Source organism: Halichoerus grypus, chromosome 2 (assembly GCF_964656455.1).
Source record: "Halichoerus grypus chromosome 2, mHalGry1.hap1.1, whole genome shotgun sequence".
NCBI lineage: Eukaryota > Metazoa > Chordata > Mammalia > Carnivora > Phocidae > Halichoerus > Halichoerus grypus.
The window spans coordinates 153,361,812-153,389,639 of NC_135713.1; the positions used below are offsets into that span (position 1 = coordinate 153,361,812).

Consider the following 27,828-nt stretch of genomic DNA (forward strand, 5'->3'; position numbering starts at 1 on the left):
TCTGGGGAGGAGACCGTCTGACAAGCCATGGAGGGGGCAGGTGAGGGGTCCTCACGTATGCATGGCATGTTCTAGAAGCTGAAAAAAGCTGGGGACCGCTCAAGCATCAGAGCAAGGCGGGGGGGCGGTGAGCAGAGCTAAGGAGAGGGTGTGGAGAGAAGCAGGACCAGCTTATTTGGGGCCCCGAGCGTGTGACAACCGACTTAGATTTTACCCAGAGGAAAAAACGGGAGGGCCATTGAAAGACTTTCAGCTGGTGATGGACATCCTCAGATTGGAGCCCAGAACTCCTGCTCTGGTGGCGGTGGCCGTGGGAAGGGAAGCAGGGCTGGGCAGGAGGGAAACCAGATGAGGAGGATGCCCGAGGAGAAGGTGGGATGGAAGCTGGTGCAGCCGGCCCCTGAGCCCTCGGTGGCTTGTGGAGCGGCCGCAGGAGAAGACAGCCTGGTGGCCGAGCTCAAGGGAGGGGGCAGTGTGCTGGTGCAGAGCAGAAAGCCCTGGAAACAATGCAGGAGTCTGCTCAGGCTGCTGTCACCGAAAACCTCAAGCTGGGGGCTTAACCAACACACATGTCTTTCTCACGGTTCTGGAGCTGGAAGTCCAAGGTCAAGGTGTCAGCAGGGTTGGCTTCTCCCAGGGCCTCTCTGCTTGGCTTGCAGACCACCTCTCCTCTGTGTGTGTGCGCCCCTGTGTGTGCAAACTGCCTCTTCTTATAAGGACTCCAGTCAGATTGGAGGAGGGCCCACCCTCAGAGCCTCATTTTGATGTAATCAGCTCTGTAAAGGCCATGTCCCCAAACACAGGCCTGTTCACAGCTGCTGGGGTAGGGCCTCTGCATATGAATGGGGGGAGGAACACCACTGGGTCCCTCGCAAGCAGGATTGGGGCACAAGGAGGATGCCAGCCCCACCTCCCAACTTTAAGGTGCGTGCGTGTGTGTGTGTGTGTGTGTGTGTGTGTGTGTGTGTGTGATGGGGGGTGCGGGCCGGCAGCTTGGGGGATGGAAATGAACAGTCTCCCTATGAGAGGGGAGCAGAGCCCTTGGCTGCTGGGTGGCTAGTAGGTGCTTCTGAGTGCAGACAGGGGAGCCAAGGAGAAGCTCCCGGGGAAGGACTGCGGTCCAGCAGTGGACATGGGGGGGAAGCTGGGGACAGTCTCTCCTGGGGTCCAGCAGTGGAGCTGGGGGGAGGCTGGGGACAGTCTCTCCTGGGGTCCAGCAGTGGACATGGGGGAAGCTGGGGACAGTCTCTCCTGGGGTCCAGCAGCGGGCTGGGGGGAAGCTGGGGACAGTCTCTCCTGGGGTCCAGCCGTGGACATGGAGGGAGGCTGGGGACAGTCTCTCCTGGTTCCAGCAGCAGAGCTGGGGGGAGGATGGGGACAGTGTCTCCTGGGTCCAGCAGTGGACATGGGGGGAGGCTGGGGACAGTCTCTCCTGGGGTCCAGCAGTGGACATGGGGGGAGGCTGGGGACAGTCTCTCCTGGGGTCCAGCAGTGGACACGGGGTGAAGCTGGGGACAGTCTCTCCTGGGGTCCAGCAGTGGAGCTGGGGGGAGGCTGGGGACAGTCTCTCCTGCGGTCCAGCAGTGGAGCTGGGGGGAAGCTGGGGACAGTCTCTCCTGCGGTCCAGCAGCGGAGCTGGGGGGAGCTGGGGACAGTCTCTCCTGGGGTCCAGCAGCGGAGCTGGGGGGAGGCTGGGGACAGTCTCTCCTGGGGTCCAGAGGCGGAGCTGCGGGGAGGCTGGGGACAGTCTCTCCTGGGGTCCAGCAGCAGAGCTGGGGGGAAGCTGGGGACATTCTCTCCTGGGGTCCAGCTGTGGACATGGAGGGAGGCTGGGGACAGTCTCTCCTGGTTCCAGCAGCAGAGCTGGGAGGAGGCTGGGGACAGTGTCTCTTGGGGTCCAGCAGTGGACATGGGGGGAAGCTGGGGACAGTCTCTCCTGGTTGCAGCAGCGGAGCTGGGGGGAGGCTAGGGACAGTCTCTCCTGCGGTCCAGCAGTGGAGCTGGGGGGGAAGCTGGGGACAGTCTCTCCTGTGGTCCTGCAGTGGACATGGGGGGAAGCTGGGGACAGTGTCTCCTGGGGTCCATCAGCAGAGCTGGGGGAAGCTGGGGACAGTGTCTCCTGGGGTCCAGCAGTGGACATGGGGGGAAGCTGGGGACAGTCTCTCCTGGGGTCCAGCAGCGGAGCTGGGGGGAGGCTGGGGACAGTCTCTCCTGCAGTCCAGCAGTGGACACGGGGGGAAGCTGGGGACAGTCTCTCCTGGGGTCCAGCAGCGGAGCTGGGGGGAAGCTGGGGACAGTCTCTCCTGCGGTCCAGCAGTGGAGCTGGGGGGAGCTGGGGACAGTCTCTCCTGGGGTCCAGCAGCGGAGCTGGGGGGAAGCTAGGGACAGTCTCTCCTGAGGTCCAGCAGTGGAGCTGGGGAGAAGCTGGGGACAGTCTCTCCTGGGGTCCAGCAGTGGACATGGGAGGAAGCTGGGGACAGTCTCTCTGGGGTCCAGCAGTGGAGCTGGGGGGAAGCTGGGGACAGTCTCTCCTGCGGTCCAGCAGCAGAGCTGGGGAGAAGCTGGGGACAGTCTCTCCTGGGGTCCAGCAGTGGACATGGGGGGAAGCTGGGGACAGTCTCTCCTGGGGTCCAGCAGCGGAGCTGGGGGGAAGCTGGGGACAGTCTCTCCTGCGGTCCAGCAGTGGACATGGGGGGAAGCTGGGGACAGTGTCTCCTGGGGTCCAGCAGCAGAGCTGGGGGAAGCTGGGGACAGTCTCTCCTGCAGTCCAGCAGTGGACATGGGGGAAAGCTGGGGACAGTCTCTCCTGGGGTCCAGCAGTGGACATGGGGGGAAGCTGGGGATAGTCTCTCCTGCGGTCCAGCAGTGGACATGGGGGGAAGCTGGGGACAGTGTCTCCTGGGGTCCAGCAGCAGAGCTGGGGGGAAGCTGGGGACAGTCTCTCCTGGGGTCCAGCAGTGGACATGGGGGGAAGCTGGGGACAGTCTCTCCTGCGGTCCAGCAGTGGACATGGGGGGAAGCTGGGGACAGTGTCTCCTGGGGTCCAGCAGTGGACATGGGGGGAAGCTGGGGATAGTCTCTCCTGCGGTCCAGCAGTGGACACGGGGGGAAGCTGGGGACAGTCTCTCCTGGGGTCCAGCAGCGGAGCTGGGGGAAAGCTGGGGACAGTCTCTCCTGGGGTCCAGCAGCGGAGCTGGGGGGAGCTGGGGACAGTGTCTCCTGGGGTCCAGCAGCGGAGCTGGGGGGGAGCTGGGGACAGTGTCTCCTGGGGTCCAGCAGCGGAGCTGGGGGGAAGCTGGGGACAGTCTCTCCTGGGGTCCAGCAGTGGACATGGGGGGAAGCTGGGGACAGTCTCTCCTGGGGTCCAGCAGTGGACATGGGGGGAAGCTGGGGACAGTCTCTCCTGCGGTCCAGCAGTGGACATGGGGGGAAGCTGGGGACAGTCTCTCCTGCGGTCCAGCAGTGGACATGGGGGGAAGCTGGGGACAGTCTCTCCTGGGGTCCAGCAGCGGAGCTGGGGGGAAGCTGGGGACAGTCTCTCCTGCGGTCCAGCAGTGGACATGGGGGGAAGCTGGGGACAGTGTCTCCTGGGGTCCAGCAGCAGAGCTGGGGGAAGCTGGGGACAGTCTCTCCTGCAGTCCAGCAGTGGACATGGGGGAAAGCTGGGGACAGTCTCTCCTGGGGTCCAGCAGTGGACATGGGGGGAAGCTGGGGATAGTCTCTCCTGCGGTCCAGCAGTGGACATGGGGGGAAGCTGGGGACAGTGTCTCCTGGGGTCCAGCAGCAGAGCTGGGGGGAAGCTGGGGACAGTCTCTCCTGGAGTCCAGCAGCGGAGCTGGGGGGAGCTGGGGACAGTGTCTCCTGGGGTCCAGCAGCGGAGCTGGGGGGAAGCTGGGGACAGTCTCTCCTGGGGTCCAGCAGTGGACATGGGGGGAAGCTGGGGACAGTCTCTCCTGCGGTCCAGCAGTGGACATGGGGGGAAGCTGGGGACAGTGTCTCCTGGGGTCCAGCAGTGGACATGGGGGGAAGCTGGGGATAGTCTCTCCTGCGGTCCAGCAGTGGACACGGGGGGAAGCTGGGGACAGTCTCTCCTGGGGTCCAGCAGCGGAGCTGGGGGAAAGCTGGGGACAGTCTCTCCTGGGGTCCAGCAGCGGAGCTGGGGGGAGCTGGGGACAGTGTCTCCTGGGGTCCAGCAGCGGAGCTGGGGGGGAGCTGGGGACAGTGTCTCCTGGGGTCCAGCAGCGGAGCTGGGGGGAAGCTGGGGACAGTCTCTCCTGGGGTCCAGCAGTGGACATGGGGGGAAGCTGGGGACAGTCTCTCCTGCGGTCCAGCAGCGGAGCTGGGGGAAGCTGGGGACAGTCCCTCCCTTGCCGCGGCCTGACGTCTCTCCCTGCCTCCCGCAGCCTGTAACTGCAACCTGCATGCCCGGCGCTGCCGCTTCAACATGGAGCTGTACAAGCTGTCGGGGCGCAAGAGCGGGGGCGTCTGTCTCAACTGCCGCCACAACACGGCGGGCCGCCACTGCCATTACTGCAAGGAGGGCTACTACCGCGACATGGGCAAGCCCGTCACCCACCGCAAGGCCTGCAAAGGTAGGCAGGGGCGGCGCCTCGCGAACCCGGTCCTCCTGTCCCCTCCTCTGTCCTCCCGCTTTGCCTTGCGTCCCCACGCACCCCGGCCTTGACCGGCACCGCGGCGCCCGCACGGCCGCCCCGGTATGTGGGGGCGTAAGCCGAAACAAAGGGGCGATGGAGCCACGGCCTTAAGGAGAAGAAAGGAGAAGGTGTGATCCCTGCGCGGGTGCGGGGCCCCCGCCCCCGGCCGGCTGCCTCCCCGCCTGCACAGGTGTGGTGCATACCACAGGGCGGGGGTCATGTTCACCGGGCTTCCGGCGGCACAAAGGGCCCTCTCTTACCCAGACCACGCAGACGTATTTCTCTGGATGTGTGCGCGCCCCCCGCCCCATGCCCCCACCCCCGGCGCTCACAAAGACACGCACGGTCACGGTCCCAGTGAGGTCAGCGGCTCCGGGGGCAGGGTCTCAGAAGGAACATTTAATCCACCTGCAAATAGCTTTCCTTCTGAGGACAAAAAAAAAAAAAAAAATTAAAGGGAGACCGGAGACTCTTTTCGTTTGCTGGAGCGAGCACGAGTGTTTTCACTTTTCCGCTGTTGTGTTTCCCCCGCTCCCCTCACAAAAATGAAGCCATGGTCAGGTGACTCAGAGGAGCTGTTGAAATGCCAGGGAACTCAGTGCTGTTGTCGGGGGGAGACCTGGGGGCCTCCCACCCCACATTTGCTTTTGGGAATTCCAGGAACCGGGGCTGTCCGTGTCTAAAACTTGAGGCCTAGAGGCAGGGCTTGCTGTAAGCATGGCTTCCCAAGAAGAGATTTCTCTCCGAGGGCTCTTGGGGCCACCATCCAGCATGATCGGGGTCCTGACACAGACCCGTGTAGACCCTGACACGGGCAAGACCCTAGCCTTGTCAGGCTCAGGCTCAGATGAGGAGCTGCGGTCCAGAAACCGGTCGGTGGGCACTGCCTAGCCTTTGGATGAAGCCAGAGTATCTTCTTATCAGGAAATCTGCACGATGTCGGGCACTCGTGGGTACCACCGCCTACAGGACTCGTGGCCTCAGTGCAAAATGAAAACACGGGCCTTGCTCAGGAATTGCTAAGAATTTTTAAATGGCAGCAAGCAGAGCTTCCACCAAGCGCGTGTCCTTCCGAGCATCGGGCCCATGAAGCCGGCCCTGCTGGTGGAGAATACTTTTCTCCAAAACGAAACAGGTTTCCAGCCTGTCTCCTCCGGGGGGGATCCCTTCGGTGCCACAGGAACGGGGATGAATCGGGTGGTTCCCCAGACACAAACAGAGCTGTCCTCCCAGATCTGTGGACTTAAGGCTGCCTCTGGTGGTTGTCAAGAGAAGTTTACTCCTAAAGGTAGCTCGGCGATTTCCACATCCCAAACCAGAGAATCAAGGTGAGACTCCCCCGGGGAGACTTGGAGCAGGAACCGACCAACCGACCTCAAGGTGGCCTGAGCCAAGGGACCCAGAAACACCTCTGGTGGCAGGAAGGCATGAGCAGGAGCATGACCGGGGAGAGAGAGAGGGCTTTGGGTTTTCAGAGACCGTACTTGGAAGGTATCCAGCCCCTTCTTCGCCTGTTGTCTTCCCTTTACAGAGAAATCAAAGCCAAGGAGTTGCAAACAACGGGTTGCACGTAGCTTTCTTGGGGATTTGGCAAGGGAATTTTAATTAGCAGGGGCCACTCAGGTGGGCAGCCCTGTGTCCGTGGTTGAGGGGGTCTCGGCTGGGCATGGAAGGGCAGTGGTCATGCACCGTCACAGCAGGAAAGGCACGTCCCCTGGAGAGGCAGGAGGGAGCAGAGCCTGGTCATCTTGCCCTTTGCCTCCCCTCCCTCTCCTCTGTTGCATGCAGAATGATGCAAGAGCCACCTGTGGCCTCTCCTGGCTCAGGCTGAGATGTCAGGAAGCCACCGGGTCCTAGGAACCTGCAGGTTGTCCTCTGGGGCTTTCCCACTCTGCTGGTTTCCAGGCGGGACAGGCCTGCCTTCTTCCTTCAAACCCTGTGGCTGGCCTTGGTGGCTCTGTCGTCCCTCGGAGCCTTGGACAGCAGTTGCCCCCAGCCTTGGTGGGACCCTGAGGGAAGGGCCCGAGGAGGAGAGAAACGTGAGGACAGATTCTGCGCGGAAGGACGCCTGCGTGTCCTGCCAGGGAAACATGGCAGGTGGGGGCGGGCCTCGGCGGTACCTCCTGCCTGGCGGGGAAAGACAGTGCTTCAAGGATCCTACCACCTGATTGGCGAGGAAAGACCCTACCTGGCGGGTCCTGCGTCCTGATTGGCGAGGGAAGACCTCACCTGGCGGGTCCTGCGTCCTGATTGGCGAGGAAAGACACTGCCTGAACGATCTGTTCTCTGATTGGTGAGCAAGAGGAACGTGACCTGAAAGGTCCTGCCTTCGGTGCAGAAGGTTCTAGATCTTTCCCCTTGTGCTCTCTTTTTTCTGGTGTCAACCCCTCGGGGCGAGTGGGAACTCTGAATCCTCTGTTTCCCCATGGGACATTTCCCACCAAATGGAGACCCTGAGATCTTGGGGAGGCGTGGGGAGACCAGCTGTAGGAGGTCAGACGCCAGCAGAGAGGGCTTTATACCCTTGAGGTCTTCAGATGGTAGTCTCTCTGTCCCCATCCCACCCCCACGGAGTCCGTCCGTTTGCCTTGTCTTCCCAGGGTAGGTCGGTTTCAGGAAACGTCTCCTTTGCTGGAAGCATTTGGCCCCAGCATTTTGATCTCTGGTGGGTTGCGCTCAGAGGCTTCTGCAGTCCCCTAGGCATGCAGCCACCCCAGGCCCCGGCCTCCTGGGGCTGACCTCGGGAGAGCCCCATTGTAGCCTTCGGTTATGTCCTTCTTTGCTCTGTTTCAGAGACATTTCACTGGGGAACTGGGACAACTGGCAGAGGCTCTTGACTCAAGTTGGCAGTTGACCCGAGGGTGCTTGGGAATGGCCACTGGGGCCCTCTTTACCCTTGACTTCCCAGGGCCTGGGGAGGAGCCCCAGGCAGGGGGCTGAGGCCACCCAGGCCCTGCTGGCGATTGGCTGGGCTCCCGACCTTGCTCAATTTAGAGCAGGGGTGGACCCAGACAAGAACAGCTTGGAGCAAGGGCATCGGATTCCAAACGTTATTGGGGAAGTTTCATAGCAACAAATTCGTTGGGTTCTTTCTCCCCTCCCCTGGTTTAGAACCAACCCGGGGCTGGCCGGGCTGGTGCATACAAAGGGCTGTAATAAACGTGCCCAGGGACGCAGGCGGCTGCAGCCCGCGCCTATTCAGCGCGATTTCCCAGCACTGGGAAGGCCTCATTATGGCGCGGGCTGTTGTCCTATACAAAGTCCGATGAGATGAATCTCTCCCTTTTCTCCGCAGAATGGTTGGTGAGCGATACTCGTCCTGGAATCTGTCAAAAGATAGGCGGTTTTGTTTACCATTTGTCTTCTTTATGGACTCGGGGGCTCTTTTTCTCTTTGGGGCCTGCAAAGAAGACGGTGCTATTTGACCATTCTAGCCATGTCTCTATTTGAACGATATTAATTTATCATCTTCCCAAACCATCTGTGATGGATAAAGACATTCCGGGAGTCTCCCGTGAACCGAATCGCGATGAGAGTTAAGAAATTAACCACTGCATCCGGCACCCCACCCCTTCAAGGCCACGGTCAGCATGGCCGAAATGCAGGCCGCCAAGAAGGTGTCCGGGTGCTCGGAAGATGCAGGCGGTGGCCGGCAGAGGCAGGCACTGGTCCTGGCTGTCTTGCCCAGTGCACGCCCGAGGCTCCCAGCCACCCCGTTTCTTCCAGCAGCTCTGTCAGAGCTCAGGGAGGAAGTGGACACCTCAGGGCGCCCCCTCGGGCCCCCTGACCACTGTGTGGGGCTCCCCATGTCTTTCTCCACCTCGATTCCCGACCTTCACTAAAGGGCATCCTCGGTCTATTTCTCTCTAACTGGTTCTCGCCCTTGGCTGCCCTTGGGAATCTCCTGGAGATTTGAAAATCTGACACCCCCAAGAGATTCCGTTTCAATGAATGAGTCCAGATGAGACCCAAGCACTTGGGGAATAAGGAGTGCAGGTGATGAGAAGGGGGGGCGGGGGGGGGGATTTATTGTCAATGAATTTAAATGTTTTTTTAAGGCTCTCTTGATGGAAATTGGGTGGGATGGGATTGTTTAAAAATTTTTTTCTTTTTAGGGTTTTATTTATTTATTTGACAGTGAGAAAGGGAACACAAGCAGGGGGAGCGGGAGAGGGAGAAGCAGGCTTCCCGCTGAGCAGAGAGCTGGACATGGGGCTTGATTCCAGGACCCAGGGGGATCATGACCTAAGCCGGAGGCAGACGCTTAACGACTGAGCCACCCAGGCGCCCCTGTTTAAAAAATTTTTTTTTAAATTATATTTTGCAGGCTGGGAGCTTAGCTGGTGCATCCTGATGATCTAGTGTGCAGAGGAAGGCATAGGATTGAATGGTTATCACAGCTAGATTGTGTGTGTGTGTGTGTGTGTGTGTGTGTGTGCACATGCTTGCATGCGTGCAAGCTAGATTGGATCATTTGAGGGTTTTTTTTTTTTTTTTAATTTTTGAAGTTCCTTTTAATTCCAATGTTATTTTTTTAATTTAAATTCAATTAGCCAACATATAGTACGTCATTAATTTCAGATGTAGAGTTCCATAATCCATCAGTTGTTTATAAAACCCAGTGCTTGGGGTGCCTGGGTGGCTCAGTCAGTTAGGCGTCTGCCTTTGGCTCAGGTCATGATCCCAGTATCCTGGGATCAAGCCCCACATTGGGCTCCCTGCTCCGTGGGGAGCCTGCTTCTCCTTCTCCCTCTGCTTGCCACTCCCCGTGCTTGTGCTTGCTCTCTTTCTCTCTGTCAAATAAATAAAACCTTTTTTTTAAAAAAAAGCCAAACCCAGTACTCATCACATCACGTGCCCTCCTTAATGCCCATCACCCAGTTACCCCATCCCCCCCCACCTCTCCTCCAGCAATCCTCAGTTTGTTTCCTAGAGTTAAGAGTTTCTCATGGTTTGTCTCCCTCTCATTTGAGGGTTTAGTCACACCGCAGCTAGGAACCTGGGATCCCACACTGCTTCCTGACTCTAAGATGATGTCCAGGGAGGCTACTAAAGCCTAAAAACCTCAGGAGTGCCCTTTGTTCTGTGGGTCCCATGTGACATTTACTTCTGGTCTGTGATCATGTTGGGAGTGCAGGGAAAAGCATGGCCATCTTAGGGAGGAAGGCACTCAGTGGCTGCAACAGCTCCCAGCTTAGAGGGTAGAGCCCACAACACAAGGAGTGGGCTCTGTCGGGGCCGATCTGGCCTAGCACTCACGGGGGAGAGGGAAAGTCGGAAGGAGAGGAAATTCCCCCACGGAAGAGCCAGCTCCATCTGTGGTCTCCGTTGCCACATCCTTCCCCTGTTCCCTGGGGACTGTGGGGGTCACAGACCCCGATCTCCGGATTTGGCTCCAGGTTCAAAGCCTGTGGAGCATCAGGCAGGTCACCTGACCTCGCTAGACCTCAGTATCCTCATCTGTGAAATCGTGTTCAGATTTATGGTCTCTGAGTCCCGGCCAGCTTCCACATTCCACGTCCTGCGTGCTCTTTTTAAATCTTCAGAATTTTACGGGTCCCCGATAACAACGGGACAATGTCCTGTGTCGGTGAAGTTTGTGACCCTGGAGCTTGGAAGAGTGGGCAGAGCCGGGAAATCGGGTGCAGGTGACGTTGTTCTGGGGTCTTTACAAGTCAAGAGAGTCCCCCGCTCCCATGACCCACACATGTGCCCTGCTTCTAAACGGGGTCTTTCAGGCTCAGCTCTGTGTCTCATTTCCCTGGCACCTCAGCCAGTTGCCTCTCCCCGCCCCCCAAGTGTCACCCACTCTCAATCTGTTTCCACACGGACATTCCTGGGGGGCCCCCAGGGCCCTCCTCTTGAGCAGAAAAGCCCTCGGATCTCTGAGCTGCCCCTAGTTAACGGAGGGCATTTTACTTGGGGGTGTCGAGTACATGAGATGGTGTAGGAGAGGTCCCAGGTACACAGGGCATGCACTCCATACCTGTTAGCATTTAGGATTCTTTGTCCAAGTAGAAGATCCAGTAACCAGAGCCCCCTGCCATTGGCCGCATGTGCATAGAGCAGAGACTGGTTGCCTTAGTTCCTTCAGTGAGTGGTGGCACGTGGGGGAACCGGCCCCTGTCACTGGAAGGGCTCAGCCCCGGTGTTTGCCCTAATGCTGTTGCACACTCACCATAAAGGGTTTATCGCCAAAGGATTTTGCTTTGGGAGCAAAAATGACACACGAGTTGAACAGCAGAGATGAGTGCCCAGCAGCTGCTTGTGGAAACGCTGAGTGGAGAGGTGGGGACGGGCTGTGTGCATGCAGAAGTACATCTAAAGGGGCGCCTGGGTGGCTCAGTCGTGTAAGCGTCTGCCTTCGGGTCAGGTCATGATCCCAGAGTTCTGGGATCGAGCCCCGCATCAGGCTCCCTGCTCAACGGGAAGCCTGCTTCTCCCTCTCCCCCTGCTTGTGATCCCTCTCTCACTGTGTCTCTCTCTGTCAAATAAATAAAATCTTAAAAAAAAAAAAAAGTACATCTAAAAGTGCTGCTAAGAAAGGTCTGGCAGCCTCCCAGGGGCTCCTGACCAGCCTGGGGCAGGGAGAGGGATGCAAGTTCCAAGCTGGTCCCCACTGCCCTGGTACATAGGACCCAGGTGCTCTGGTGCCTCCCCACTGTGGTGCTGTCCGGCCTCTGCTCACCTGCCCCGAGCCTGTGCGTGTAGACACACACACACACACACACACACACACACACACACACACACACACACTCTGTCTCTCCCCATCTCAGTCTCTCTCTGGGAACCATCTGTAGGACCCATGCCTTCCGCCTCAGTTGTAAATCAGGTGCAGGAAGGCTATGGTTAACTAGATCACGGAGGGTCAAATAACCCAGCTTGGGATTACGGGGCTCCCCTCCCCTTCTACTTCCTGCTGTCTGCACCTTGATCTGAAGGTGGCAGGGGAGAGGCGAGGTAGTGCAACTTGAAACATTTATTCTTTTGTGCCTTGTTAGCAACTGCTGGGAGAAAGGAAAGCATAGCTGCGGAGGAGGTAGACACAGACAGACAGCTGAGATGCGGTTTGTGCATAATTTACGGAAGTAAATTATCCTCGCTCCCTCGGGAGCATGCAGAATTTAGGAGTGGGGAGTGTTCCACATGGAGGTTGCTGATGATCTAGGATGTGAGGGGATTATCTTTCCTGCTGCCCCACTTCTTCCCTCCAGGGAGGGGATTTGGCCCGAGTTTGTGCACTGACTGCCCAAGTGATTATTTAGCACCTGCTGCATGCAGGAGAGGGGTGGTTACAGTGGTGACCAAGGCAGATAGGTTCCCTTGGAGCTCACTTCCTGGAGGGAGGTCGATGGTAAACAAAGGAGAAAAAGTAAGTAGAAGATTATATGGACTGTGAGTCACGTAGAGGAAATACACAGGGTGGTAGGAGAGTGTGACGTGGCGGGGTGGGGAGCTGCTCTGCTAGGTGGCCAGGGATGACCTCTCTGAGGACAGAACATTTGAGGCGACACCTGTGATGTGAGGAGCAAGAGGAAACTGAGGAATGTGCAGTACCAGCATCCAGAAGCAGGAAAGGGAGCTGAGGCAGGGGCAGGGCCAGCTCCTGGGAGTGTGGACAGGAGGAGGACCCCATTCCAACAGCAGTGGAAGTCATGGTTGGGGGGGGCAGTCAGGAGAGGAGAGACTTGAGTGATGCATCTGGCTTACTTTTTAAGATGCTCCTTCTATGAGACGTGCCACAGATGGGAGAAAATGTTTGCACATCACATACCCAACAAAGGACGTGATTCACAATATGTAAAGAGCTCTCAAAACTCAACAATAAGAAAACAGACCACTCAGTTAGAAATGGGCGACATACTTGAACAGGTACTTACCAAAGATGCACAGATGGCAATTTAATTAATGAACCATCATTAATCACTAGAGAAATACAGATTAAAACCATGAGATACCATTGCACACCTATTAGAATGTCAAAAATACAAAGTACTGACAATTCCAAGCATCGGCGAGGATGTGTAATAACTAGACCACTCATACACCACTGGTGGGAATTCAAAATGGCACAGCCATTCTGGAAAACAGTTTTGCAGTTTCTTATAAAATTAAACATAGATCTGCCATAAAAACCTTGTAGTCTGTGTACCAGGGAGCACTACTGGGCAATGAAAATGAAAGAGCGATTGATTGACACAGCAGCCTGGACACATCTCAGATGTATTTGGCTGAGTAAAGGAGGCCAGTCCCAAAGACTCCATACGGTACATCCATACATCGTACATACCGTACAGTCCCAGAATACGACGTTCTGAGAAGGTGAAGCTAGAGGGACAGAATAGATCCGTGGTCACCAGGAGTTGGGGTGGGGGTGCTGACCACAGAGGAACACAAGGGACTTCTTGGGAGAGTTGGAATGTTTTATATCCTGATTGGGGTGGTGATTACAGGAATCTACATGTGCGAAAAACCCATAGAACTGTACAGCAAAAAAGGTGATGTTGCTCCATGCAACTGAAATGATGATGATGATGATGATGATGATGGTTAGAAGCTTCTTCCATAGGGCTCTGTGACACCATGTTTTTGGACCTTTTATTCCCCATCTCCCGTTACTCACAGCTCTGAGCTCACTTGGCAACCAGTCCCCCTCGGGTCAGTCCCCCTCCGCTCCTCCTCCTGCCTGGCTTCCCTGAGCCCCACCCTGCTGGTCTGCCACCTTGCGTCTGTCCCCTCCATTCGGGAACACCCCAGCAGCCTTGGCCAGCTTCCAAGTTTCTCTTCTTGGTGGCCAGTCCTCCTCACCCCGTTTTGGGGAGTAGAGAAAAATCAGGTTCTTGGACACCCCTTAGTGCCCGACATTTGTCCTCTCCCAGCACCACCTCTGGGTGAGGGGGTTCCCACCGGGCTTCCCCCTAGAGGCCAGACACACATACGAGAGACATGGGAACCCTTCGGATCTGAACCTGATTTTCTCTGAAGACGCTGACCTTTTCTTTCTTTATGCGCTACTCTCACCTGCACTGAGCATGCTCCAGTCCTCCTCCTGACGGTCCTCCCTTCCTCCCTCTTCCTCCTTCCTCCTCCCTCCACTGCCTCCGCCCCCCTCCTCCCCCTCATCTCTCCCCCTCCTCCTCCTCACTTCTTACTCTTCCTCCCTCCTCCTCCTCCCCTTCCTCCTCTTTCCTACTCCTTCTCCTTCTTCCTTTATCCTACCCTCCCCTCTTCCCTCCTCCTTCCCCCTCCTCCTCCTCTTCTCACTCTTCCTCCCTCCTCTCTCCTCCTCCTCCCCCTCCTCCCCTTCCTCCTCTTTCCTACTCCTTCTCCTTCCTTTATCCTACCCTCCCCTCTTCCCTCCTCCTCCCCCATCTCTCTCCCTCCTCCTCCCCCTCCTCATCTCTCTCCCTCCTCCTCTCTTCTCACTCTTCCTCCCTCCTCCTCCTCCCCTTCCTCCTCTTTTCTACGCCTTCTCCTTCTTCCTTTATCCTCCCCTCCCCTCTTCCCTCCTCCTTCCCCTCCTCCTCTCCCTCCTCCTCTCTCCCCCTCCTCCTCCTCTCTTCTCACTCTTCCTCCCTCCTCTCTCCTCCTCCCCCTCCTCCCCTTCTTCCTGTTTCCTACTCCTTCTCCTTCCTTTATCCTACCTTCCCGTCTTCCCTCCTCCTCCCCCCTCTCCTCATCTCTCCTCCTCCTCCTCCTCTCTTCTCACTCTTCCTCCCTCCTCTCTCCTCCTCCTTCCCCTCCTCCCCTTTCTACTCTTTCCTACTCCTTCTCCTTCCTCCTTCCTCCTCCCCTCCCCTCCTCCCTCCTCCTTACTCCTACCACCTCTCCCCTCCCTCCCTGACCCTCCACAGCAGCTGGAGCTCAGCTTGGCTCACACGGAGGGTCCTGCCTGCCTTTACCTTCATTGTGGATGGCATCCAGGCACCCAGAGAAGCAGAGAAGGATGTTTCCCCCTTACCCAGCACCACAGGCAGACATGGCCTTGGGCATGAGCTGCAGGCCTTAGAGCCCCAGGCGGCCCCGTGGTCGGCTCTGGGGAGCAGCCACATTCACTGACAGCATGCTCAGGACCCCCAGGCTGTTCATCTGCCAGCGATGGGCCTAGGGAAGAAGATGCTGAGTCAAGGCTTAGCACAAGATGTGAGTGTGTGAGCCATGGTGACCTCTGAAGCCAGGGTCGGTGCTGGGTTGTTCCAACTCTCCCCTCCTGCCTGGAGCAGCTCCAGGGGGTCTGGGTGCCAAGGCAGCTCCCCTCTCCTCGCAAGCATGTCCCCTGGAGGGTCCTGCCTGACCCCGGGGGCCCCTGGAGTCAGACCTGCAGGAGAAGTAGCCAGATCTCCTGATAGGAGGGAGGAAATCCAGGATGGGTTTCCAAATACTGTGTGAGCTGTGGTGGAGGAGGCCAGCCTCGGACACGCATCCTCTCCTGATGAAGGCCATCAGGGACGGCCCCATCCTCAGGGACCCAGGGCAGAGGGCGTCAGGAGAAGCTGGGAGAGGCAGTGCTGGAGACAAGCAGCCCGGGATCGGAACTGTCTGCCTTTCAGGTCAACTTTGCCAGGGCTCTGGGTGTGGACGGAAGGCCTGGTGCACCAGGCAGCGTGTCCTCTGGGCCAGGACTGCGGTGACCTCTAGCAGTGGGGGGGTGGGGGTGCTGCCTGAGGCCTTGAAGCCATAGACACCAAGCATTGGACTGTTAAAGTGGAAGAGCCACCTGTGGTCCAGAGAGGGCAAGGCACTAATCCAGAGTCACACAGCGGTCCTGGCAGGATGGGCCCAGCCCTGGGTGTGCTGCCGCCCCTAGGAAACCTTCCGTATGCCCTGAGCCGGCTGTCCTTGACTGATGGCCCAGAGCAGAGACGGCCCAGGCTCCCCTCCGCGCCGGGAGGCACTCCAGCCCGCCGCGTGCGTGAGAAACCTAACCCTGCTGCCTTCTCAGGGCCTTGGGCTTCCGTCTGGTCTCACCTTCCTCTTGACGGAAAAACCCTGGGGTAGATCGGTTCCCATGACCAGGTGCTGCCTGCCCCATGAGCACAGGGTGACCTGCCACAGCAGGGATTGACCTCCTCCGAAAAAGTGGCTGACTTCCAGGGAAATAGGAGTCCGGATGGCCCTCCAGTGGCGGCAGGCGCTCTGCCCCAGACCCCGTTCTCGGAAGGATTAGGGAGGCTCTCTCCCTGTCCCCTCACCAGACCCCTTGCCCCGGGGGAAGATCTGCACTTCCCCCCACACCCCTGCTCGGCCCCGCCCCTCCACTGCCCTGCCCGCTGTGGTCCCAGGTGAGCCTGTGCGGTCTATGTGTGTGGGTCTAAGCGTGTCTGGGTGTGTTTCTGGGGTGAATGAATATGGCGGGATCCCTTTGGCTTTCTCTCCCTAAGGGCCGGGGTCCGGAGCCTCCTTTGTAACTGGTGGGCTCAGACTCCCTTCCTTGGACATTGCCAGGTGCTTGTCTTGTCTCAGGCTGCAGAGGAACCCACCGTGGGGCATGGTCACCTGTCACTTGTTCTCACACCTGGAAGCTCACCCTTCTTTGCATAGAGGACATAACTTGGGCTTTCCCTATATGTGGGCTTTGGGGGGAAGGTCCTTGCTTTGGGGCTCTGTTGCTTGGAATCGAGAATGAGTGCAACGCAAGTCTGTTGGGATTACATTTGGCTCCCAGGTAACAGAAAGCCCTCCAAGCCAGGTAAACTGGGATTTCTCCTTCTAGACCAAGAAGTGCAGAGGGGGCTGTCCGGAGTGGGTGAGGGTCTCCGTGATGCCCTGAGAGATCAGGCCCTTACCGCCTCCCTTCCCCTGGGGTTCTCCTGGGCAGCCTGCAGTCTCGTCCTCTGGGGTCGTGCGGACTCCACAGGCAGGTGGGAGGACCCGAGGGGACGATGTGTGGATGTGCTCAGGTGTTCCCAGGTATTCGGGTGGTGGCGCCGTGCTGGAGGCACCCTCGCCCCTAGTGATGGTCCCACCGCCCTGGAGGCCCCCCCGCCCCCCTTTGGCGCCCCGATGGCTTCTCTTCCCGGAACAGGGATTTTTTCATGGAAACACAGCTAGCCTGCTTGCTGCCTCTGTCAGACCAGGCGATGGGGCCAGGGGCTCACAGTCTCTGCAAAATCTGGGGAGAAAGATTAGAAACCCAGCAGTGAAGCACCCCCTTCTTTAATCAAAGGACGGGCCCGGAGGACGTGCCGGATCCCCGCCATCACTGAGGATGGCCCTTGTCCCCAGCCGCCGTCAGCTGGTGCCTGGCTATCTGCCCCCTGGCCCCGGCGGCTTGCCAGCCCAAGCGGCTGATGGGTCACCAAGCTGCGAGGGGCCACGGGCAAGGACAGTGCCGTCCGCCCACTGCAGCCCCCCGAGATTTTGCTCTGCACCGCTCCTGCTTCGGGAAAGACGACCTGTGCCTCTGGGTGACTCGGCTCTGACCCCTCAGTGCCCGAGCAACCTTTGGTGACCTCCTCCCAGCCAAGGGCTCGGATCCAGAAGTTCCTGGCGCACAGCTGTGTTCCGTCAGCACGGAGTGGGGGAGGGTTTGGCACGAATCTTAGCATGACCAGCAGGCTTGCAAAGCAGGCCATGGGAGGTCAGCTAGCATGAGCCTTGGGTGTCCACATCCGCCTGGCGCCCCGTGGCCCCACCGGGCTTGGGACAGCGGGTTCCCATGCTGTGGTGCTTTTGCCCTCTCAGAGATGCTGCCCAGGCCCGATCCGCCTTCCCACCGCAGGAGCGGGATTTCAGGGCGCAGGGAAAGGTCAGAGGGCTTCTCCAGACATCCCCTCCTCACGGCATCGTCCCCAGCCTGAGTCTTTTCTCACCACGAGAGAAGAGAGAACGCAAGACCAGACCAGCGGGGGATGAACTTGAATTTAGGGGAAATTGAAGAAGACATGTTCCTAACGGGAGGATTTACTGCTGCTTACAGGGACAACACGGGGACAGCCCCACTGTCCTCCCATGGATCCTGCAATAGGAGAAACCTGCTGACAGCCCCCCACCCCACCCACCCCACCCCACCCCACCCCACCCCAGCCCGGGCTGCCCGTGCGCCACCCCCGTTCCTTCCGTCCCCGGCCCGTGTCCCCAGCCCTCCGCTAGCCTCACCGGGAGGGCGCCCATGGCCAGGACCCCCACCCAGAGAGCTTCCAGAAGCTTCCACATGTCCAGACACCACTTTGACAAACAATTCCTCACATTCCTGTCCTTTCTGCCTCCTGCTTCCAACTTTTCCTCGTCTGGGCCAGTCCGGGCCAACTTTGGGGGGCGGGGGGCGGCCACGTTCTCACCGGCGGGCTCGTGCCTCATCGGGCAGTGCTGGCTGGACGCTCTGCTGGACGCTCTGCTCACACTTCTGTTCTTGGATGCTTTTTCTCCCCATTTGGAGCAGAAACACTTAGCAGCTTTCGGCAGACGGCTCCCCCCCCCACCCCCCTGCCTCTGCGCCCCACACCTGGGCTTCCCCGGGGAAGGGGGTGGGCAGTGGAAGGAGAGCCTGCATGTCTGCCCCCTTCATCCTCCCTGCCTCCCCCTACCTGCACCCTGAGCCCACCCTGGATTCCGGGAAGCGGGATTGGGCCGGGAACTCGGGTGCCCCCTCTGTGCGGGCATAGCTCCTCTTGCCCGAGCCCCCCGGGGTTGGTGGGCACCTTGGATGCTCGGGCTGCTATAACAAACACCACAGACGGGGTGGTTTAGACAGCAAGCATTTTATTTCTCACGGTTCCGGAGGCTGAGAAGTGCAAGATCAGCGCACCCCACATCCCGTGTCTGGGGAAGGCGGCTTCCTGGGGTGGGGGGGGGCGACCTTCTTGCTGGATGCTTGTGCAGACAGATCTCGCTCTTCCTCTTCTTAGAAGGGGGCCCACTTCCATGACGCCCTCTAAACCTGACCACTACCCGAAACACCACACTGGGGTTTAGGGCTTTAGCGTGAATTTGGGGGGGACACAAGACTTCAGTCCATAGCAGTGGGGATGTCCCCCCCCCAAAGTCCTCTGGCCACTCTGTCCCTGGGATCATGTCCTTGGAACACAGGGAGGTACCCTGGGATGTAGCACACCAGGGTGGGCCACCCCAGCTTTCTAGACTGTTCCGAACCAGGACAAGGGGTGCAGGGCCTGCTCTGTGGGGGCCTCCGCCTCCCAGCATGGCCACTCCCTTTTTGCGCAGCCCCGGGAGGCTCCTTCACACCTCGCTGCTCTCTGCACTTCTAATCAGGGTGTTTAACTAGGTGATTGCTGTGGTCTGGTGCCACAATTTACTGGTGGCACCTCGGACCTCCTGGCTGCAAATCAGGGCGGGCACGGCAGCCTGGTGGGTCTCACCTCCCTGGCCACCCCCTCTGACCTGGCAAACCCCAAGGCTGTATTGCGTCCCAAACGTGGAGGGTAGGGAAGGAGGCCTGGGGGCAGAGGAGTGGGGAGACACAGACTTACCTTGTGGGGAGTCAGACCCCTCCGCTTATGATCAGCCTGAGGGCTTTGCCTTCCTTCCTGTCTTCCCCTTGGGGCTTTGGAGGGGCTCCCCTGCCGTACTTCGCGGCTGCCCAACAGCCTTTCACAGTGGTCCATTCTGACTTCCAGTCCCCATCTCCAGGGAGGCAGGTGGCTGGTGATCAGAGCTTTTAGAATATGTGTGTGTGGGGGGGGCCTGACTGGGCCTGCCTCCCTCATCCCCACTCTTCCCCCCGTCTGCCGGGGTGGGGGTCCATGGGGCACCCCGAAGCGGGGCGGGATCGCGAGGGAGGGGCCGACCACCCCTCGCCCCCGCCCGCCACCCTCTAACCCTCCTGTCGTGTGTCCTCCACAGCCTGTGATTGCCACCCCGTGGGCGCGGCCGGCAAGACCTGCAATCAGACCACGGGCCAGTGTCCCTGCAAGGACGGTGTGACGGGCATTACCTGTAACCGCTGCGCCAAGGGCTATCAGCAGAGCCGCTCTCCCATCGCCCCCTGCATAAGTACGTGGTGCCAGGCGCCCCCCCTCCTCCGGGCTCCGGCTGGGCTGTGGGGGAGGGAAGTCCTCTCTGAACCCCGCTGATGTCCAGCGGGTTGAGCGCTTTTCCATGTGGGACCCCATGAGAGACCCCCAAGCCTGGGGGGTTCTTGCAGAAGCAGCTGGGAGCTCAGCATAGGCAGCCTGCTTCTTCTCTGTCCTGATAAAGACTGAGTCTCCCGTTCCCAGGGAGAAGCAAGCCCCTTTCCTCTACCTGGGGCCTAGTCCCATGTTCTGCCTTGGCTCCCAGACCTGGGGTGGCCTCGTACCAGGGGTTGCCATGGTGGCTGTGGTGGGCATTCCAGGATCCCCGGACCCTGGCAGATTCGGAGCAGAAGGGGCTGACCCTATAGCCTCCCAGGTGTGGCCCCCTCACGGCCCTTATGACAGATGATGGCTCCCCTGAGAGTCCTGGGGGCCCTTTGGACCAGCTGTTAGCCCCTTTGTTGCTGGAACTAGAGGACGGGGTGAGCAAGACGGCAGGGGCCACTCAGGGGCCCTGGCGCAGAAGGGACTTAATATTTTATAACTGGTAGGATCGTACCAGGTATTATGGGTGGAGACTTAGCCTTGGTTGGAAGTCAGGCCTGGCTGGGAGCTGGGCCCTGGCCCCGGCCTTCCTGATTCCTTTGTGCAGGGCTGACCTAACCCAGAAGGGAGAGCAGAAAAAGGAACGGATCCCGGCGGGTCTGCTTCTCCAGAGCAGGGGTTAGCTGGCCCGGGGATTTGACCCCACCACCTGTTTTGGTGGGGCTCAGTGTTTTCTTTTAATAATTCTTTAATGATTGAAAGCAAAGTCAGAAGACGAATATTTTATGACACGTGGAATGCTTGAAATGAAAAGTGGAGCATCCACGAAGTTTTATGGGGACGGAGCTGCGCCCGCGCGTACCTGTTATCCATGGCTGCTTTGAGCTCTAGCACAACTGAGTAGCTACAATGGAGTCCGTAGGACCCGCGGAGCTGGGCATATTTACTAGCTGACTCTTTCTAGGAGAGTCTGCTGGCCCAGGGGTCTGGTCCCAGCGGATAACCCAAATTCCGGCCCCGGGAAATTGAAATATCCATCCGGCACAGATCACCTTGAGACGGTTTCCACGACCACCTCTACTCATCAGAGTCTCACAGTTTGCAGAAACCCTTCTCTTCCGTCTAGCCAGAAAGCTGCAAAGTGAACATTTTGAGAAAGCTGGGAGGAAACCCAGCGCTGCCCACGGGGGTTGTGAAAACATAAGAAAAACAAACAAGCTCAGAAGTGGCTGGAGCTGCCACTTCAAAGCCCCAAGGGGAAGGACCTTGAAATGGAGCTGATGGTTCACAGTCAGGGACAGAAACCTGGGGAAGCGGGAAGTCTCGCTCTGCGACCCGCTCCGGCAGAGGCCAGGCATTCCCGCCAGCCATCTGAGGACCTGGCTGTCCACCCTGGGGTTTCTGGGAGCTCTTCCTGCGGCCGCCAGCTACAGGCACCCAAACCGTGTTCCCCCCGGGGGGCTCCTGCCTGTCTGGGCACAGCTCTGGGAGCCGGGCCCTCTGTGCACCTCCCGGAGCTCACCCGAGGCCCATGCCCGTTGCTGCACGTACCTGAGCCATCAGGACCACGGAGCTCCTGGGGGCTAAGAGCAGGCCCGGTCTGTGGTCCGCGTCTTACTGAGCTGCTGTGGCAGGACACCTGTGGCTTCAGTGCTGATAAAATCCCACCGAGGGCAAGAGCAGGCCCCCGAATGGAGGGCTGGGTCTCAGGCATGCCCCAGGCCCGAGCATCTCAACCCACCAAGCCTCAGGTCCCAGCTGATCTTGTCTGGAGGTTGAGGGAGGTCTTACCCCGAATAGTCAGATGGTGGCCAGAGTCTGAGGGGTTCGTGGAGACCTCTGTGGCCCCCCTGTTCATGGAGGAGGCGAGTCCCTCCCCTTGGGGACTTTTGGTGGCTGCCTGGGCGACTTTCCCAGAGACTGGAGGAACCTCCTCACCTTTCCTGAGCACAGGGCGGAGTCAGGAGCTAGTAGGAAAGAATTGGCATTCGAGGTAGAAAGGGAACAACCCCAGTAAAGTGCATGCTTCTCTCAGGCCCTCGGATCCTCCTTAGTCAGTCTTCTGGCCACCGAAAAAAGTGTGAGCCCGTGGGAACCTGGGCCAGGGGTGCAGACCTCCCCCCCGCCGCATGCGTGAGACACCTCCCAGCTCCCTCGCCTGCCACCCCTGCCACGGAAGCCTCCCCCCCACCCGCCAGCCGGGGGAGGTCAGAGGGGAGCGATCACATCGTACGGCGGGGGGGGGGGGCGGTCAGCCCTCCACGCTGTGGGCCCGCCCTGCCTTCTCCCCACTCCTGTCCCTGCCTGGTGGGGGGACAGCATCCAGAGGAGAACAAGGCCACGTTCCGGGCCCCCATGCTGGCTTCCTCCAGCTCCTGGCCCTCCTCCTCTAGGGCTGAGGAGTGGGGAAGGGAGGAGGGCCCAAGGAGGAGTCTGTGCTCTGCCCATCCTCTTCTAAGGTCATAAATAACATCTTTTTTACCTCGTTTTCTCTTCCTCCCGTCCCGAACCTCACAGAGATCCCTGTGGCACCGCCGACCACGGCCGCCAGCAGCGTGGAGGAGCCGGAAGGTAGGCGTGTCCTGCTTTGCCATGGGGATGGCAGGGGTGGGGCGGTCAGAGCTGCTAGACTCCTCAGAACCACCATCGGGGAGCTGCTGGGTGTGCGTGGTGGCCCCCGGGGCTGGATTGAGGAGGATAGAGCCACACGGCATTTTTCCGGTGATGCCCCCTCCGAGAATAAAAGGGAGGGGAGCTTCCTGGTGCCTGCAGGCTAGCTTTTTACCCAGGCCCGAGACCCTCCTGCTTGTCCACCCAGGGTAGCAAGGTGCGTGTGTGCCCAGCACCGTCGGGGCGCGTACTCCTTCCTGGGGCTGAAGAGAAGGCAGGAAGCGGGGATGGGGATGAAAAAGGCATCTTGAGCACAGGGGTCCACAAACAGGATTCACGGGGCCGGGAACCCGGACAGGAAGAGCATCACACCCTCACTGCCCCTCACTTCTGCCCAAAATCGAGCGCTCTCTCCGTGGGCCACAAACCCCTGGCGGGGTGGGCAGCCCACAGAAGTCACAGCGAATTTCACACCGCATTCGAGTCGCTGCAGAGATCATGAAATGCTGTGTGTGTTCGTTGTTGCTTCGGAAGGACGAAAGTTACCGGACCCGCAGCTAGATCCTGATTTATAATCGTTAATAAAGAAGCACGTATATTATGCAACTGTATCGTAAAGCTGGGTTTTTGGAAAATATTTGGATGGGTATATTCCAGTATTATTCGTTTCCTGTATTCCACAGGACTAGCTGTGTGTTTTATTTTTGCATTTAGAAATATTGCTGGGAGAAAGGGCCCCCGGGTGTCCCCAGACCCTTGGTACAGGAGGGGTTACGCGGCCTGGGCTTTGGGCACAAGGAGGGCTCATGGCCTGGCTGGAAGGTGCGCCTGGTGGAGAGCAGGCCAGGCCCGCTGTGAGGTCAACAGCCCTCAACTAGGAAAGGACAGAGGAGCATTGCAGGGAGTGCCCGAGGCCACACGGTGGAAAACCACAGAGATCTCGGTCTTGGGTTGTTGGGCAGTCTTCATTCCCCTTTGGTTGAGCTGCAGGGGACCCTTCCAGGAGGAACAGCAATGGGAAGGCGTTGTAGAGAAGTAGCATCCCCCAGTACCTGGGAGGCGGGATGAGGGAGCTCTTTCTGTAAGAACATAATTCAAAGGAACCTCCAGCTCTGGGGGGTTGGGGGGAACAGTGAAGACACTTCCCTTCAGCGGAGTTTTGATGCTAGCTTCCTCCTCATGACATGGGTCACAGGAGGACTCACCTGGCCAGGCTCCTCCTCGGGGCCGTGTGCACAGCTGGTCCAAGGGCAAGGCGGCTCCCGCCTCTCTCGTGCCTCCCTGTTTCTGGTCCTTGCAGCTTGACTTGAAAACATGCAACCGTCTTGGCTCGGCAGGTAAAAGTCTCCTGAGCAACCACTTAGAAACACTTGTAGCATCCTGCTCGGAAAAGTCTTTCTTAGCCGTTGTTTTGATTTCGTTACCATGACTTGCCTTTCTTCCCCCCGCACCTTTCAAATCATGGCTTAAATGGAAGCAGGCATCACATGAACGCCCTGACCAAGCGCTTTCCTCACGGAGGGGTGAAGTGCACAGGTGTGATGCTTGTCCCGGTGCCCGTGGCTGTGGCCCGACCCTTTCTGACCTCCTCCGGAGCTCTCCAGGTGTCCGGAAATCTCTGGTGCTCCCTCCGGAGAGCTGAGGCCACTGCCAGGCCCGGAGCGCCGGACTCTGGAGCCGGCCACCACCACACAAAGCCCGGATCGCCTGTCTGGGCAGGCCAGGACGTCGTGGGCAGGAGGCCAGGGGGCCCCCTGGGAAGCGGGGCTGGGAGCTCATACTTCCAAGCCTGTCGATTCTTGCAGTGTTTGAATAGGGAAGGCCTCTGTGCCAGGCCGCCCAAGAAAAGCTTGTTTACTTTTGCCTGCGTAATGGAGGAGAATTAATAAACCGAGAATTTGTCCTGAAAGCTGATGGACATAACCTCGCCCTGAACCCATCCCCTCGAACAAACGCCGTCCACCTGCTCACTGAGCTGGCTGGGACCCTCTCCTGGGGCAGGGAGGTGAGGAACGCCTGGCCCGTGGGAGGTCTGGGGCCCTGGGGTGGGGGGTGGGGTGGCGGCCCTGGAGGAAACCGAGTAGGAACGGGATCGGGACCACCCACTCCAAGCCCACCTGCTTATGGTCATAGAGACCTCCAGCCCCCGGGCCTAAAAGAGGGCCACCTGTCTTCCCTTGCCGTCCATCAACTCCGAGATGGTTGTTGATCTGCACGTTTGTTTGGTTCAGCGGGAGGAGCGTGGTTTGGAGCCGGGCGACCTGGGGTTGATTCTCCACTGGCTGCGAGATCTTGGACAGTGATCGGCTTCTTCCACGGTCCCTTATAGAGCTGTCCGCGGGCAGAAGCGCCCGGGGAAATGGTTGACAACTGGCTGGGCCAGGCCTGGTTTGTAGCATTTGCCACTTTCCCTGGTATAAACACTCCTCCCGTGTCCAGTTTCCCCCCACCTGGGGCCCTGCAAGGCACCTTCTGCCGCAGGCTCCCAAGGTGAGGCGCGGGCCTGGGCAGTGAGCCCCCCAGGGGGGCCTGCAGAGAACTCTGAGGAGCCCAGCAGCGGTAGGAAGGGCTCCATCCTCAGGTGCTCTCAGGTGGGGGTGCTGGGCTGGGGGCTGACCTTAGACGTGTCCCATCTGGGAGCCTCTCAGCCCTTCCATTTTTTTCTCATGGAAGAAAATCGGGTTTATATACACCTGCAGCCTGGATTAGCTTGGCTCTTTCTCATTTTTGGCTCTCGTTTTGCAAGATAAAGAATAGGTTGGGTGAGTATGGAAAACCAACTGGTAACACTTGAATGCAGTACTGGCCAGGTGTTCGGGGGCGGGATAGTGGGGAGGAAAGAGCACTGGCTAAATTGGGAGCCTGGGGCCTGAGTTCTGTCTGATCTGGTTTCCTGAGACAGTGGTCCCCCCACCTCCATTATCCATGCGGGATACGTCCCCAACACCCCCAGTGGATGCTTGAAACCACGGATAATGCAGAACCCTGTTCATACTGTGTTTTTTCTCATACATGCATCCCTGTGGCAGAGTTTAACATATAAATCAGGCACAGTAAGAGACCAACAATAACTCATAATAAAATAGAACAGTTACAGCAAACGTGAACTCAGTCTCTCGCTCAGCACGTCTTACTGTCCTGCACTCACCCATCTTCTGGTGAGGATGAAAGATGGGGAGGTGCCCGCGTGGGGTGATGAAGGAGGTGAATTGAGCCGAGCAGAGGTCTCCCGCCTGCTCACCTGCTCACGGGGAAGGTGGGATTACGGCAGGACTTGTGGGCATGAGGACAGGTGTGGAGGGTCAGCTTGCTGGAGGTGTCTTGAGAGGACCTTGGGAGGGAAAAGGTGGTGCTGCCCAGTGCGGGTGTGGGGGCAGCTGAGGGGACTGCTGGGGGTCCTTGTTACAGCCTTCCCAGCAGCTGCTATTAGACCTTGAATGTAGCGGAGAGTTGAAAACCGGAAGTCAGTTAAAGGTCAAGTGCTTGACTTCGTGATAGCCGAAAGGTGGGAACAGCCCACATGTCCATCGCTGCACAGATGGGTAAATGCAGCGTGGCACGTCCATACGGGGGACTAGTATTCGGTCATAAAAAGGAATGAGGTACCGATACACGCAAACTTGGATGGACCTTGAGGATGGTTTGCAGAGTGAGGGAAACCAGAGATAAATGGCTGCATGGCATTATGATTCCATTCCTATGAAATGCCCAGAATGAGCAAATCCAGACACCAGAAGTAGATTAGTGGTTGCCAGGGACTGGGAGGCGGGAGGAATGGCGAGTGATGTTTGATGGATATGGGTTTTCCTGTTGGGGTGGTGGGAAGGTTTTGGAACTAGACAGTGGGGATGGGTCATATTGTGAATGTGCTTAATGGCACTGAATTGCCTCTTTGAAAAAGGGTAAAATTGGTAAATTTTAGGTGTATTTTATCACAATTTTAAAAAAAAGTCACGTGCTTAAGATCAAGGGTCCAAGAGAGACGTGAATCTGGGTTGCTTGGGGTGGGCTGAGTGGAGTGTAGGAGCCATGGGGACAGGAGTCTGGGGCATGAGCAGCAATGGGGGACATGGTTGGATCACTGGGAGAATTTAGAGGCCATGGGGTATCTTTGAGCACCTTCTCACGTCACCTCCACGCAGGAGTAGCTCAGACAGGGAGATGGCAGACAGCCTCTGGGCTTCCTGGACATTCAGCAGAGGCCATGTTCCCTCCCGTTATGTAGAAAAGGTCTGGCCACACAGGCTGCATCCTCTTTCTCCTTTTGGGGGTCATCAGGGAAGGATGGGTTCCTTCCCTAGGTATTGGGCCTTCAGTACTCCTGCTGTAGGAGAAAGGGACCTGTGGGTCCATGGGGGGGGGGGGCTGCTGACAGGAGCTGGGGTCGCTGACCCCGTAGGCAGCCCATGCCACTTGTAAGAACAGTCTGTTAATGGACTGAAATCCTGGTTTTCAAAGGTGGTACGAAACGGGATGTTAGGCCGTCCGGGATCAGCTGTTTAGGTACGTGACCGTCAGATAAGTATGACCAGATGAGGCTGGACCAGACGCATGATTAAAGATAAACAGATTCTGGCTCAAAGAAGAAGCGGAAGGAGATGACATTCACGGAGTGCTTACTCTCTCCTAGGCACGCTTCTCAATTATTAGCCGTTAATCATCCGTTCCCCCCAGAGGAGGTGGGCACTGTTATTAGCTCCCATGGTACCGAGGAGAGACTGAGTCACAGGGAGGTCCATAAGGACCCATAAGTAGCGCAACCAGCATCCCAGGCAAGGTCTCCTGGCCTCGGAGTTGACCTCCGTGTCATTCTGTCTCCAGGGAGCTATGCTGGTTGGCCAATTCAGGGTAATTTCTAAATATATCTTCCTGACCGTGTGATAGCATTCTACCAGGAGAGAAGACAAACCGGTGCATCTGTTGGGACCGAAAACCAAGGTAGAGGCAGAGGGGCAGCCGGTTAAAAGCTTCTGGTTTTTTGCAGGTGCCTGTTACAGTGGCTCTTGGGGGTGTGGTTGGTCGGCATGTGGGGCTGGCGTGGAGGACCATGCAGAGCTCTGTCTCTTTGGTCACAAGGCGGCCCCAAGTGAGACGGGGCAGATGGATCAGCTTATAGGAGAAAACAGTTTGGGTGGGGGAGCAGGTGCCTTTCTCACACACAGGATGATACTTGCATCCTAAAAACATGCCAGTAGAGAACCAGCCAAAAATTGGTACAACGGATAGGAGCATGGCTGGGAGGCCATCACACAATTAACATTTAAAGGGCAGTAAGTTTTCTTATGTATCAGCAAGAACTACATAAAAACAGTGTCCTACTGAGTGAAAATGTTCAGGGGATGTCTGGCCTATAGTAAGTGATCAATGAAGACACAGCATTGGTATAATGGAAACAGAATCCCTATTAGAACAGTACCAGAAATATCAAATATACAGAAATAAGTGTAGCATTAAAAGTACAGAATGTAGATTTTTACAAAGGGTAAAATTTTTCTAAGCGACACTATGGAAGACCAGAAAAATAAGGAAAAAAAAAAAAAAAA

At 58.1% G+C, this 27,828-nt stretch overlaps 1 protein-coding gene across 5 annotated transcripts in view; it reads left to right on the top strand.

Annotated features, from left to right (window-relative positions):
• NTN1 (netrin 1) overlaps positions 1 to 27,828 on the top strand; it is a 176,624-nt gene that overhangs the window by 112,002 nt on the left and 36,794 nt on the right. For 4 of the 5 annotated variants that reach the window (XM_078067914.1, XM_078067912.1, XM_078067915.1 and 1 more), the window contains exons 3-5: positions 4,404 to 4,592; positions 19,461 to 19,610; positions 22,193 to 22,246. In XM_078067914.1, the coding sequence (XP_077924040.1) occupies positions 4,404 to 4,592; positions 19,461 to 19,610; positions 22,193 to 22,246 (393 nt within the window). Of the gene's footprint in view, positions 1 to 4,403; positions 4,593 to 19,460; positions 19,611 to 22,192; positions 22,247 to 22,616; positions 22,892 to 27,828 lie in introns of those variants that run through there. The other variant, XM_078067917.1, reaches the window with a different exon arrangement.